The 14,773-nt window shown below is 40.7% G+C and overlaps 1 protein-coding gene across 1 annotated transcript in view; it reads left to right on the top strand.

Moving 5' to 3' along the window:
• LOC115154950 (beta,beta-carotene 9',10'-oxygenase-like) overlaps positions 1–9,688 on the top strand; it is a 61,222-nt gene extending 51,534 nt beyond the window's left edge. The window contains exons 9-11 of the mRNA XM_029701684.1: positions 11–193; positions 1,749–1,859; positions 9,479–9,688. Coding sequence (XP_029557544.1) covers positions 11–193; positions 1,749–1,859; positions 9,479–9,595 — 411 coding nt within the window. The 3' untranslated portion in view covers positions 9,596–9,688. The remainder of the gene's footprint in view (positions 1–10; positions 194–1,748; positions 1,860–9,478) is intronic.
• The last annotated feature ends 5,085 nt before the right edge of the window (positions 9,689–14,773 follow it).

Here is a 14,773-nt window from a genome sequence, read left to right as displayed (position 1 = left end):
TCCTGGTCAGGTGGAGTGCCAGTTTGAGGATCTCCATGGAGAGGACCTTTATGAGTATGGAGGTCTGGAGTTCCCCCAGATCAACTACAGCAAGTTCAACACGCGGCCCTATCGCTACTTCTACGGCTGTGGCTTCAGGCACCTGGTGGGAGACTCACTCCTCAAGATTGACCTGGAGGGAAAGAAAGTCAAGGTGAGTTTTGTAACAACAGTATTCTTATGTGCAATGTTCCCTCCCTTGGGGGGCACTGAGCAAATTTCAGGTCTGCTGAGCGCGAACTTGAACTTTGTTAAAAGTACATCTTCCAGGGTGTGTTTACTGTGAACACAGGCTGTACCCACTTTAAATTACACTTTTAACAGTGGCCAAATAGGCTGCCTGTGGCTATTTGATCATAATATAGTCCTACCAGTGTGGACTGCCATCAAAATCAATGGAGACTTATAAAATCAATTCCAGAGAAAGTTTTTCACTGCTCCTGAGTCTAAAGTTGGTGGGGTTAGGGGGAATGGTCATGTACAAGGAGCCACAGCATTGCCTAGAGCTAATTGGTGATTGTGGTTGGCCGTCATGGGAGACTGGAGGAAGTGCTTGGTTGTGTTGTTGCATGCAAGATTTGTTTACTTCATGCCTGGAGAATTCCAAGTGCGGAGTCCAAACTGGGTGAATGATTTGTTGGTGCATGAGAAGTTTGGAAGTCTGACATTCGAAATGGCGGTGCCATTTGAAAAACGAGTTTTAATGACTCCAACCTAAGTGTATGTAAACTTCCGACTTCAACTGTATGTCTGAAGGCTGTGCGGTTTAGACCAGGTAATTCCAGGGCCTGTATTCAGAAATGTCTTAGAGTAGGAGCGTAGATCTAGAATCAGTTTTGCCTTTCATATCATAATGGATAAGATTTATATGGACAGGTGGTCCTAGATCAGGACTTCTATGCTTTCTGGCTTATTGAGATTACAGGGCCATGTGTGCATAAGGTTTAAGAGTGGCCAACAACACCAACATTAATTCAACCTCAGGGCAGTGTTTAGTCTCTCTGAAAATAAACAGACTTGTACAAAAAACAACATACCATTAGTTTCTCATAATACAACTCACTTAACCCCTGCCTTGGTCCTGGACCTCACATTTCAAACTACACTCTGTGGAAACCCCCAACCATCTTTATTGCTATCTTCATGATTGCTTTGAATTCCTCACAGGTATCCATATGTACTGCAGGAAATGTGATGGTATTAGTACACTATACATACAAATGTGGACACCCCTTCAAATGAGTGGATTTGGCTATTGCAGCCACACCCATTCCTGACAGGTGTATAAAATCGAGCACAGAGCCATGCAATCTCCTTAGACAAACATTGGCAGTAGAATGGTCTTGCTGAAGAGCTCAGTGACTTTCAACGTGGCACCGTCATAGGATTCCACCTTTCCAACAATTCAGATCGTCACATTTCTGCACTGCTAGAAACTGAGATTATCGTTACATGTCATGATAAACTCTGAACACAGACCAAAGAGCCCAACTCCCACCTACCCCAGGATACCATTTTCTTTGTTGATTGTGGTTCGGAAAGTTAGGAGTATTGAGATTAATGAAATGCGTATCATGTACTTGTTATTCTCTGAAAATAGGCAACATTTTTTCTTGCACTTTACAACGTTTTTTGGTGTTTTTCCATATTTACCTTTTTAAGTCCTCACCAGTATGCATCCCTGCTCTCTGCTCTCTCTCTGTCTCAAGGTGTGGTACCAGAAGGGTTTGTTCCCCTCAGAGCCTGTGTTCGTCCCCTCGACAGATGCCGTGGAGGAGGACGATGGGGTCATCCTGTCCGTGGTGGTCACGCCCACTGAGGTAAAGGTCATTGGCCATTCTATTGCCAACATGACTAGCTAAATTATCAAAAATGATCTTAGTGTTAGGCTTTCACAAGGCAATTCAGAGAAGCAGATTGTAATTTTGGTGTGCATAAAATGGAGAATGGAGTCATGAGTGCACAGTTGCCAGAGAGGAAGGGAGAGGAAGGAAACCGCTCAAGAAATGGTGACTTTAAAACAGTTAAAGTTTAATGGCTGTGATAGGAAGAAACTGAGGATGAATCAACATTGTTACTCCAGAATACTAACCTAAATGACAAAGTGAAAAGAAGGAAGTCTGTACAGAAAACAGTTATTTCAAAACATTCATCCTGTTTACAATAGGAAACTAAACTAAAACTGCAAAGTAATTAACTCTATGTCCTGAATAAGTGTTTGGGGAAAATCCAAAACAACACATTACTGAGTACCACTCTTCATATTTTCAATCATGGTGGTGGCTGCATCATCTTATGGGTATGCTTGTCATCGGCAAGGACTAGGGAGTTTTTCAAGATAAAAAGAAATGGAATAGATTGTAGTGGGCAGTAATATATTTGACCTGTGTATATATAGTCGTGGACAAAAGTTTTGAGAATGACACGAATATTAGTTTTCACAAAGTCTGCTACTTCAGTTTGTATGATGGCAATTTGCATATACTCCAGAATGTTATGAAAAGTGATCAGATGAATTGCAATGAATTGCAAAGTCCCTCTTTGCCATGCAAATGAACTGAATCCCCCAAAAACATTTCCACTGCATTTCAGCCCTGCCACAAAAGGACCAGCTGACATCATGTCAGTGATTCTCTCGTTAACACAGGTGTAAGTGTTGACAAGGCTGGAGATCACTCTGTCATGCTGATTGAGTTCAAATAACAGACTGAAAGCTTCAAAATGAGGATGGTGCTTGGAATCATTATTCTTCCTCTGTCAGCCATGGTTACCTGCAAGGAAACACGTGCCATCATCATTGCTTTGCACAAAAAGGGCATCATAGGCAAGGATATTGCTGCCAGTAAGATTGCACCTAAATCAACCATTTATCGGATTATCAAGAACTTCAAAGAGAGCGGTTCAATTGTTGTGAAGAAGGCTTCAGGTCGCCCAAGAAAGTCCAGCAAGCGCCAGGACCGTCTCTTAAAGTTGATTCAGCTGCGGGATCGGGGCACCACCAGTACAGAGCTTGCTCAGGAATGGCAGCAGGCAGGTGTGAGTGCATCTGCATGCACAGTGAGGCGAAGACTTTTGGAGGATGGTCTGGTGTCAAGAAGGGCAGGAAAGAAGCCACTTCTCTCCAGGAAAAACATCAGGGACAGACTGATATTCTGCAAAAGGTACAGGGATTGGACTGCTGAGGACTGGGGTAAAGTCATTTTCTCTGATGAATCCCCTTTCCGATTGTTTGGGGCATCCGGAAAAAAGCTTGTCCGCAGAAGACAAGGTGAGCGCTACCATCAGTCCTGTGTCATGCCAACAGTAAAGCATCCTGAGACCATTCATGTGTTGGGTTGCTTCTCAGCCAAGGGAGTGGGCTCACTCACAATTTTGCCTAAGAACACAGCCATTAATAAAGAATGGTACCAACACATCCTCCGAGAGCAACTTCTCCCAAACATCCAGGAACAGTTTGGTGATGTACAATGCCTTTTCCAGCATGATGAAGCACCTTGCCATAAGGCAAAAGTGATAATTAAGTGGCTCGGGGAATAAGACATTGATATGTTGGGTCCATGGCCAGAAAACTCCCCAGACCTTTATCCAATTGAGAACTTGTGGTCAATCCTCAAGACGCGGGTGGACAAACAAAAACCCACAAATTCTGAAAAACTCCAAGTATTGATTATGCAAGAATGGGCTGCCATCAGTCAGGATGTGGCCCAGAAGTTAATTGACAGCATGCCAGGGCGGATTGCAGAGGTCTTGAAAAATAAGTGTCAACACTGCAAATATTGACTCTTTGCATTAACTTCATGTAATTGTCAATAAAAGCCTTTGACACTTATGAAATGCTTGTAATTATACTTCAGTATTCCATAGTAACATCTGACAAAAATATCTAAAGACACTGAGGCAGCAGAAAATTAATATTTGTGTCATTCTCAAAACGTTTAGCCACGACTGTATATTTGACCTTTGACGGGCTGACTAGTCGTTCGGCTTTGTCCGCTGTCTTCCAACTCCAGGTGTCAGAGAGCACATAAATTAGGGCTGAGCGTACAAGAGCCAAGCTAAGACAAAATCCTAGAGGAAAACCTGCTTCAGTCTGCTTTCCAACAGACACTGGGAGACACATTCACCTTTCAGCAGGACCATAGCCTAAAACACAATGCCAAATATACAGTGGAGTTGCTTACCAAGACGACATTAAATGTTCCTGAGTGGCCTAGTTATAGTTTTGACTTAAATCGGCTTGAAATATTGAACAATCCAGGTGTGCGGAGCTCTTAGAGACTTACCCGTAAGGACTCACAACTGTAATCGATGCCTAAGGTGATTCTAACAAGTATTTACTCAGGGGTGTGAATTTAATTTCGATATATCCGTATTTCATTTAAAACATTTGCAAAGAATTCTAAAAAAGCATGTTTTCACTTGGTCGTTATGGGGTATTGAGCTTAGATGGGTGATGAATCAATGTAATAAATGTTGAATTCAGCCTGTAATACAACAAAATGTGGAAGAAGTCAATAGGTATGTATACTTTCTGAATGTATTTTATATCCTCTATAAATACAAAATGAAATACAAAACACTTGTTCAGTTTACCTTCTTAGACACATTTTTAAGTTGTACCTATTTTTGGCAGTGGATAAGAATGCATAAGTGTTTATGCTGAAGCACCACAAGCAAAAAAATAAATAAGAGGGCTGAATGAATTGAACTTTGTCTCAAAGTAAATCTAAAACTGCACTGTTCTCAGGTTCACAAACTATGCTTTAACATGCAGTTCTTAATGTCACCACTAAATGTCAGTGTCAGCAAATGTATTGAGTAGATTCACTACAGGGTTTTACAACAGTCAAAGGTCATGTAAAAAACACTTTATGGCAACCTTGCAATGAGAGCTTGTTATGACAAGAGCAGGCTAACTGCTTATTACCTAAATGTTTTGGTAACACTTATTTGACACTTATCATAATAACACATTATGACACGGTCATAACCATCTTATAATAAAGTGAAAATGCCCAATATATTTTTATTTATTTTATTTAACTTTTAGTTAACTAGGCAAGTCAGTTAAGAACAAATTCTTATTTACAATGACGGCCTACCCCGGCCAAACCCTAACCCGGATGACGCTGGGCCAATTGTGTGCCGCCCTATGGGACTCCCAATTACAGCTGGTTGTGATGTCAAGTAGCCTAGTGCTTAGAGCATTGGGCCAGTAACCAAAAGGTTGCTGGATCGAATCCCCAAGCTGACAATGTAAAAATCTGTCGTTCTGCCCCTGAGCAAGGCAGTTAACCCACTGTTCCCCGTGCGCCAAAGATGTGGATGTCGATTAAGGCAGCCCCCCCCACCTATCTGATTCAGAGGGGTTGGGTTAAATGTGGAAGACACATTTCAGTTGAAGGCATTCAGTTGTACAACTGACTAGGTGCGCCCCAACCAAACTGACCTGACCTGATACAGCCTGGAATTGAGCCAGGATCTGTAATGACGCCTCTAGCACTGAGATGCAGTGCCGTAGACCGCTTAGCCACTCGGGAGCCCCCCAAGAAGCCAGTGTTTGGAGGATATATTGGCACGGGTGTTTTTAGGGCCGAGATGAAGTTTATGCCAATATATCTTCGTGGGCGTTATCACTTTATACAAGGGGTAACCAACATATTCAAATAATGATTGACATATGATTGACAGACACTACGTGTCTGTCTGTCTTGTCCCGACACGATACACGCAGGACAGCTGGAGGTTGAATTTGAATATTGAAACAATGTTTCAAATGTTGGAGAGACAGACAGCAAGGTTTATACAAATATCCTCTGTTGAAAACTAAATGTTAGTCTAAAAGAAATGTGAGTTAATGTCTAGATAGCTTTTATAGTGGAGATCAAGTTCATACATTGCCTGGCTGGGCTGATGAGTCAGTGGATTGCACAATAAGATAGAACTGAATAAATAGGAATTTTAACGTCATAGATTTAGCCAGCGGTAACTTGTGGAATAGACACTGTCTGGAATGAGGTTTTAACCAATCAACATTCAGGATTAGAACCACCTGTTATATAATGTCATAACAGCTGACAACTTGTTATAACCTATCATAATATGGTCATAACTGTCATGACACATATATTTAGACCTTTTGTGACATATATTGCATTATCTTGTGGCTGGTTATGACACCCACATAATAGTGTTAAAACCCACAAAACCTACCACACAAGGCAAAACATTCCATTACACCATAGCCTATATAACAACATTTTCTGAAATTGACCATATTTAATTGTCATTGTAATTGCGTACAAATTAATGTCAGACATGCACCTACCCCAATGCTCTGTTGCTGATTACTGGGATGAAAGCAAGAGCAGATTTCAGGATCAGGACAAGAAACACTCTTTTTGACTGATAACTGACATAAGGGCATGTATGTGATAGGCCTATCTGGCTTACATGATTATGATGGTCATGATGCTTGTTGACAGCTTCATAAAGTGCATTTTCTTAGTCCAAGTAATGTGACACAGGATGGTCATAATGCTTCATGACAGTGTTATTTAAAATATGATGAAAAAACTGTAAAGAATAACTTCTTGGGAGGGAAAAATCACATCTGAATAAATGTGGATTTTGACAATCTTATGTAGGTGTCATATCAGCCATAAAATAATAAAATATGTCACAACAGGTGTAAATATATGGGCCATGACAGTGTTATAACCGCTTATGACAAATGTCAGCTTTTCTGACATATTATGACCTTGTTATGACGCTGGGTGTCAAGTAAATTGTTACCATATTTTCTTACTAAATAATCTGGTTAATTACAGTTGAAGTCAGAAGTTTACATACACTTAGGTTGGAGTCATTAAAACTCGTTTTTCAACCACTCCACAAATGTCTTGTTAACAAATTATAGTTTTGGCAAGTCGGTTTTGGAAATCTACTTTGTGCATGACAAAAGTAATTTTTTCAACAATTGTTTACAGACAGATTATTTCACTTATAATTCACTGTATCACAATTCCAGTGGGTCAGAAGTTGACTGTGCCTTTAAACAGCTTGGAAAATTCCAGAAAATGATGTGATGGCTTTAGAAGCTTCTGATAGTCTAATTGACTTAATTTGAGTCAATTGGAGGTGTACCTGTGGCTGTATTTCAAGGCCTCCTTTAAACTCAGTGCCTCTTTGCTTGACATCATAGAAAAATCAAAAGAAATCAGCCAAAACCTCAGAAGTAAAATTGTAGACCTCCACAAGACTGGTTCATCTGTGGGAGCAATTTCCAAAGGCCTGAAGGTACCACGTTCATCTGTACGAACAATAGTATGCAAGTATAAACACCATGGGACCGCGCAGCCGTCACACCGCTCAGGAAGGAGATGCGTTCCGTCTCCTAGAGATGAACGTACTTTGGTGCAAAAAGTGCAAATCAATCCCAGAACAACAGCAAAGAACCTTGTGAAGATGCTGGAGGAAACAGGTACAAAAGTATCTATATCCACAGTAAAACGAGTCCTATATCAACATAACCTGAAAGGCCGATCAGCAAGGAAAAAGCCACAACTCCAAAACTGCCATAAAAAAGCCAGACTATGGTTTGCAACTGCACATGGGGACAAAGATCATACTTTTTGGAGAAATGTCCTCTGGTCTGATGAAACAAAAATAGAACTGTTTGGCCATAATGACCATCGTTATGTTTGGAGGAAAAAGGGGGACGCTGGCAAGCCGAAGAACACCATCCCAACCGTGAAGCACGGGGATGGCAGCATCATGTTGTGTGGGTGATTTTATGCAGGAGGGACTGGTGCACTTCACAAAATAGATGGCATCATGAGGATGGAAAATTAAGGGGATAAATTAAAGCAACATCTCAAGACATCAGTCAGGAAGTTAAAGCTTGGTTGCAAATGGTTCTTCCAAATGGACAATGACCCCAAGTATACTTCCAAAGTTGTGGCAAAATGGCTTAAGGATAACAAAGTCAAGGTATTGGAGTGGCCATCACAAAGCCCTGACCTCAATCCTATAGAAAATTTGTGGGCAGAACTGAAAAAGCGTGTGCTGGCAAGGAGGCATACAAACATGACTCAGTCAATTCACCCAACTTATAGTGGGAAGCTTGTGGAAGGCTACCCGAAACGTTTGACCCAAGTTTAACAATTTAAAGGCAATGCTACCAAATACTAATTGAGTGTATGTAAACTTCTGACCCACTGGGAATGTGATGAAAGAAATAAAAGATGAAATAAATCACTCTATAATTATTCTAACATTACACATTCTTAAAATAATGTGATGATCCTAACTGACCTAAGACAGGGAATTCTTACTAAGGAATTCTTACTGAGGAATTGTGAAAAACTGAGTTTAAATGTATTTTGCTAAGGTGGATGTAAACTTCCCGACTTGAAATGTACGCTGTCTTTCAATACAACATGTATTGGCTATATATTTCAACTGCAAATGTCGTGTACTTATGACTGAAAAAGTTAATGCCGAAAATTGTTTGCCACACATGTTCTAATTTGGCTGGCTAGCTAACAATCGTATTTCATCATGAATGCAAGCACATACCCTGAATGATATATGTGTGCAACTGTCTTGCTTTTTGCTACATTTTTTATTTAACTACGCAAGCCAGTTAAGAACAAATTCTTATTTACAATGACGGTCTAGGAACAGTGGGTTAACTGCCTTGTTCAGGGGCAGAAGGACAGATTTTCACCTTGTCAGCTTGGGGATTTGATCTAGCAATCTTTCGGTTACTGGTCCAACACTCTAACCACTTGGCTACCTGCCAGCCCCATTGCAGATTTCCGAAAACCAACTACTAATATCGACGCTTTATCCGTGGAATAAAGGCCGATACAATTTTTTTCCGGTGAAAGGCTAATATCAGTCAAACAGTTGAAATTAGTTATTAGTAGGGCTCTAAACAAAACATTTGCAAAAGTGGACCAAAATGGGGGCAACTTCTTGTCGCCCGCCGTGCTGAAGTTCAGAGCGGCTGTCAGTCAAAACCCCTACAGCGATTTGAAGCAGAGACTCTGAGCTCTAACATCATGTAATGCATGTTACTGTACAGCCGCTGCATTCCAATTTAGATGCTTGTCAGTGTCCATATCTACCATTTCTAACCCATATGTGGGTAAGCGGTGGTTTTCATTTTCAATGAAAAAAACTAACTTGTCATCAATCGTATTCATACCACAAGGTTGTTCAGGTTGTTCAGTTTACTCACCCATTCATTAGGGTCATTTGGGGACATTTACTGGGCAGTAACCTCAAGTTACAGCATTTCAGAACCTTGCCATACTTTTACGGTATTGATAAAGATTAATTTAGAATGTTTTAGAGTGTTGATAGAGGTTCATCTTTAATGTTCTTGAGTGTTGATGTAGATGAATCTGGAAGGTTCTATCTCTCTATCCAGGATAAGAGGACATTCCTCCTGGTTCTGAATGCCAGGACATGGGAGGAGCTAGGGAGAGCTGAGGTGCCTGTCAACGTTCCCTACGGTTTCCATGGGGCCTTCAACCCCACCGCCTAGATCAGCGATACTGTCCTACCAACTACCCCTCCCTTCCTCCCTCCCATTCCCTTTTTTCTCCATTCAGGCACATGCCCAGAAAGGAGTCTACCTGTGCTGAGCACATGCACATGCCCCACTCCCACTCGCCACATGCCCTTTTGGGTGGTGGTATAATTACATTTTTTGTATACATTTATTGTGGTTCATCTGAACCAACTGCCCGCAAGTCCCTCCATTATCCTTCCCTTCCTTCCTTCTTTCCTCCCTCCTTAGTTCCTCCCTTATACAACCCACTGTCCTGAAACCATCATGGTCAAACCCACTCTCTGTATTAAGCCCCCAGAAAAAGAAGGACCAAGCTAGAGGGCTGCCTTCCTATGCGATGCAGCGCAGGACCTGCGTGTCATGACAGAGATCATTGCAGCACAGTTGGCATTTTTTTCATGCTGAGGGCGGAAGTGGGTGGTCAGACACACCTGAGGGATGAAAAAGGTTTTGTGTCCCGCAGATAATTTGGAAATGGTTGTCTTTTTGCTTTGTATGAGTTAGCCTATCTAATGTATTAAAAACAACTTTTCCCCACATCATTTACACACAGAATGCAATTCTTGAAGTTCAGTAGCCTACCTCTCCTCTCCTAGTTGGGGGGTGAAAGATCAAGTACAAATAGGAAGTCGTTTGGGGGTCTGGGTGCCGTGTGACAAATATAGCACATTGCAGCTGCCATTGCTTCACAAGTAAACTGGATGTGTCAGTTTTTCAATTTGAGAATATACAGAACATTTATTCTGATCAATTCTAAATTATTGATATTTAATCACCACAAAAACTCCTTGAAAAACTATAGGGTTCCACTGCTGTTGCGCAGTGGAACCCAGAACGATATGTGGCCACCGGAAAGCCCAAGAGCCTGACCCTCTCCGGAAGTTGCTGTAGCCCTGCTTGGGATATTTAGCCTGTATTGGCTATTGGTTGAGACGCAGAGCCCTTTCTAGCCTGGTAGGCTATGTCAGGTTGGGAAATTGGAAATGTAAATTGAGCCAAGTTGAAGGTAATAGTGCATTTAGGTCAGTGACAATTTTAGTAAAACTTGGTGGGCAAACAAAAGAAAAAAAATTGGGATGCATGCCAACAAAGCCACTACACAACACAACAATAACAAATACATTAATTGTACTATAACGGTGCCTAAAAACTGTTAGGGCCTTTAACAGCTTATCACTGCTACACTTGGCTATCAGCGGAGCCTTGTCTGGTAGCAAAACAGTTAATTCAGCCTCATTTAATGCTTACATTTTTTTTTTATTATTATTATTTACAATGACGACTTACCCCAGCCAAACCCTGACATTGCCCTATGGGACTCCCAATCACAGCCAGATGTGATGCAGCCTGGATTCATACCAGGGACTGCAGTGATGCCTCTTACACTGAGATGCAGTGGCTTAGACCGCAGTGCCACTTGGGAGATATGGCTGACTTGCTTAAACAAATGTAGTTTCTACTGACAATTGAGATGTTCAAACTATGGCATAAGGGGACGACAAGCGGATAAGAGGCAATCCGTAATTTCGATTAAGACATTAATGAGCACAGACATAGTCAATATAACTATTTGTTCAGCACTTTTGAAATGTACAGCTACAGAATACAGAACATGGGCCATTCTTACAGTGCACACCCTTGTTGTGGAAAATTGCAAGATTATGTTATAATGCTTGTATTGCATAATATGTTTATGTGATATGTGTCTATTAGAATGTATTTCTAATACACTAGTGTTGGCAGTTGCATTTCTTCCCTCAGCTGGGGCTCAGTCACTTGGGGCCCAGAGCAGGGAGAGGTCAGACTTGTGTTTTACATGTCTCTGGTGCTATGCAGAATATCAGAAAGGGACGAGGAAAGGATGGAACATTGTCTTCATATGTGAATGTGTCTTTACCTACTCTTAAACCATGTGAAGGGATGGTGTGATTAATGGGGAACCAATTACTTGTCTCCACAATGTCTGTGCGCAAGACACTCCCTCCTTTGGCATTGGGGGGAGGTGTATGGCAGTGTCTGGAACCATTGTATGTCCTCTCTGATGTTGCACTTATCCTGGGATAGTGTATGACCTAGAGGCTAGAGGTCAAGAGGGGGTTTACTAGAGATGGGAGTATCTAGAGTTGACAATTGGTTTATGCCATTGGATGAGATGGTGCTTTTGTGCTATGAAGTACCAGGAACGGGATTAGAACCTCGTCTTAGGGACGAACTGAATGATAATTTATGGCGAATGCTATCTGGCTATGGGATACTTCTCCCTCAAGTAAAATATTTTCTTTGTGAACTGTTCCTAAGATCTGTGGTTCGTCATGTAGGTTGAGAGGGGTGTATCTTGGCTATAAAAGGTCTTTGTACCTTTGTGTTGTCACTTTTCAATGGTTCATTAGAAATGGTGCATCATTGGAAGTCAGTGCTATTGCAAAGCTCTTATTATTAAAGATGTAGTTTAAGTATAACTCTGACTGGTGTGTGAAGTTTGTAACTCTCCTCTTTGGTAATTCAGAAATGAACCACCACACCCTATACACGTCAGAACCGTAGGATAAATACATGGGGCATATAAACAGACAATGAAAGCTCTTACAATATTTGATGATTACATTTCTCTAAAACAGGCTATAGGCTATTTGTCCACCACCAAGTTAGAACAGTAGGCGAAATTAAGTGGTCCAAATAGACCAAATTATTAGGGTGAGGCACATTGAACGCCGTTTGGGTCTTTGCGTGTCAAAAAAAGATACACGTCACATAACAGTATTTGACGCGTTAAATTAGCTTTTAATTTGACACTTCAAATAACAGAATTATATTATAGAATGTTGTGTGTGCTGAATTTGCACGTGCAAGCCAAGCACCACAACTACTATCAGTAGCACTGTCAAAGCTGTTCAAAAAAAGTAGCCAAACAAGCACACACCGGGTACGAACGATGTGTTTACAATACTGCGCTGGTGAAAATAGACCAAATGATTAGGGTGAGGCACATGGGCTACTAACAGCTTACTACACAACATACACTTAGTACTTTCTTAGCAGTATACATTTCTCCCTTGCATATTACATAATTTATGCAGCAGCAAGACATTTTTGGACTCACCTTGTGAAGGTGGCGCAGCAGTCCTTTGATGGCAAATTTTGTCATCAAACTTTGTCATCAAAGTCAGGCATTCTCTGGTGGTGGGAACTCGGGAAAAGAACACAGCCACTCTATTGAATAGCAGACTAACGTTAGTGGTTTCTTTGCAACACTTGCAGTTAGCCACTGATTCCTTCCAAACAACTCATTATTGAATTTGCGATTTCCAACTTGTGTAATCTTTATGTGCAATGGCCGATGAGCACAGATAAGTTTTATCGATCATTTCTGTTAATTATTTCTCTTCATATGACAAGGAGTAAAAAGGATTTGCCAGTAGATTGTCGACTTGACGACTGCTAGCTAATATTTTGACAGTCCAATCAAAGCTACTGTAGATATAACGTGATTTGATGTCATTCTATCTGTGAAGTTTGAGCCTTCTTGCATGGGCACTTCTAATATAACTCTAACCTTACATTTAGTGATGATGTACTGTTCCATGAGTGACAGAAAATGGAGCCAATCATAACAGAAAACTGAGCCAATCAGGCGCAGCGCTCTGTATTTTCTGCTGGCTAGCCCCACCACCACCACCACTGAAAGCACTGAGCTAGGCTGAAACACTTGCATTTTGGAGCTGCCTTACTCAACAAAGCAAAAAAAAGACCATGTTTGTATGCGGCTTTATTAGCTCAATGATATTTTATTTTTTACATTGTTTGCAAACTGATATGTGACAAAATAACAAGCAAAACAGGCAAGCCCCACCCCCCCAAAAAAATACTATTTAAAAAAAATGTTTACCTAAAAGTGTTGTGCTCAAAACAGTCGAGCTGCAATCAGAAAAATATATCATAGCTGAAAACACAAAAGCACAATGTGGGTATACCATTTTCCTTTTCTATAAATGTTGATTACCCATTTATTTGTCTCTGACTGCAAATCATCCCTCTCCCAAATATCCAATTTGCAAAATGTAGCTTTAGAGAAAGTGCAAGTGTCTGTTCTCATCATTCTTGATGCTTCAAGTTCAGTAGCCATATGTGCAAGATCAGTTGCGCGTGTGGTCTCAACTAAATAGTAATCTATACAGCCTATGAATGGGTGGAGACGCACAGGGCAGTTAATGTTCCAAGGTAATTAACTTTCTAAATATGATTAGGCTATAGTTTACTAAAATGCCTAGAAATAATTATGGATCACCCATATTTCACTCCGTTTAAAAATCGTCCTGCTCCTGAAAGGTAGGCTGTAAAACATACCTCAAGAGAAAGTGCAAGTGTCTGCTCCCTCTACAACTCTGCTTTCTTCAAACTAGGTCTAGACTTGGCTAATACAGCCCAGTAATACCGGGTAATCCTAATATAATGGTTCACGTGAGAATCTCTGGTAATTTTTAACCTATTTCTCATGTTATTTTTGTGCATTTTGATATTGCGATAAGGCACAAAATTACTGGGAACATGGCTGGCAAGTGAGCTGTCACATGCACCAAAAATAAAATAGCAGTACTGCCTTTGGGATCAGTTTTGTGGTAGCTGGTGGGAGTCGGACAGAATTCTAGCAGGAGCGGGCAAGTGCAGTATGAATAAATCCGACCAAGCCACTCTTCATAATAGTAAACTGCCTATAATAAAGTGGCATGTTCAATAGAAGAGATTCCACAAAGTTCTGATGTGTTTTGGCATCGTGGACTTCACAGGTTGTGATAAAAATATTTGTTTTCACTATCCACATAGACCGGAAAGAAGATTGTTAAATGTGCCTATATGATAACACTATGCCGAAAAATGCCGGCAAAATGACGACTGTAGGTTGCTTTAAGTCAAAAGACTGCAGTATTATCACAACAAAGAAAATAACTATACAACTATGTTATACATCACTGACTATTATTTGTCCTTACATTTTTCTAATGGTTTTTGTATTATATTTCATTTTACCCTTATTTAAACAGGGAGTCCCCATTGAGACCTGGATGTATTTCAACAGGGAGCCCTGCATATTCAATTCAAGACAAAACCAAATTAAAATTAGATATGATGTAACAAACTAAAATAAAGCACAAC

This window comes from Salmo trutta, chromosome 19 (assembly GCF_901001165.1).
Source record: "Salmo trutta chromosome 19, fSalTru1.1, whole genome shotgun sequence".
In the NCBI taxonomy this organism is placed as follows: domain Eukaryota; kingdom Metazoa; phylum Chordata; class Actinopteri; order Salmoniformes; family Salmonidae; genus Salmo; species Salmo trutta.
This window is presented reverse-complemented; position numbering and strand designations above follow the sequence as displayed.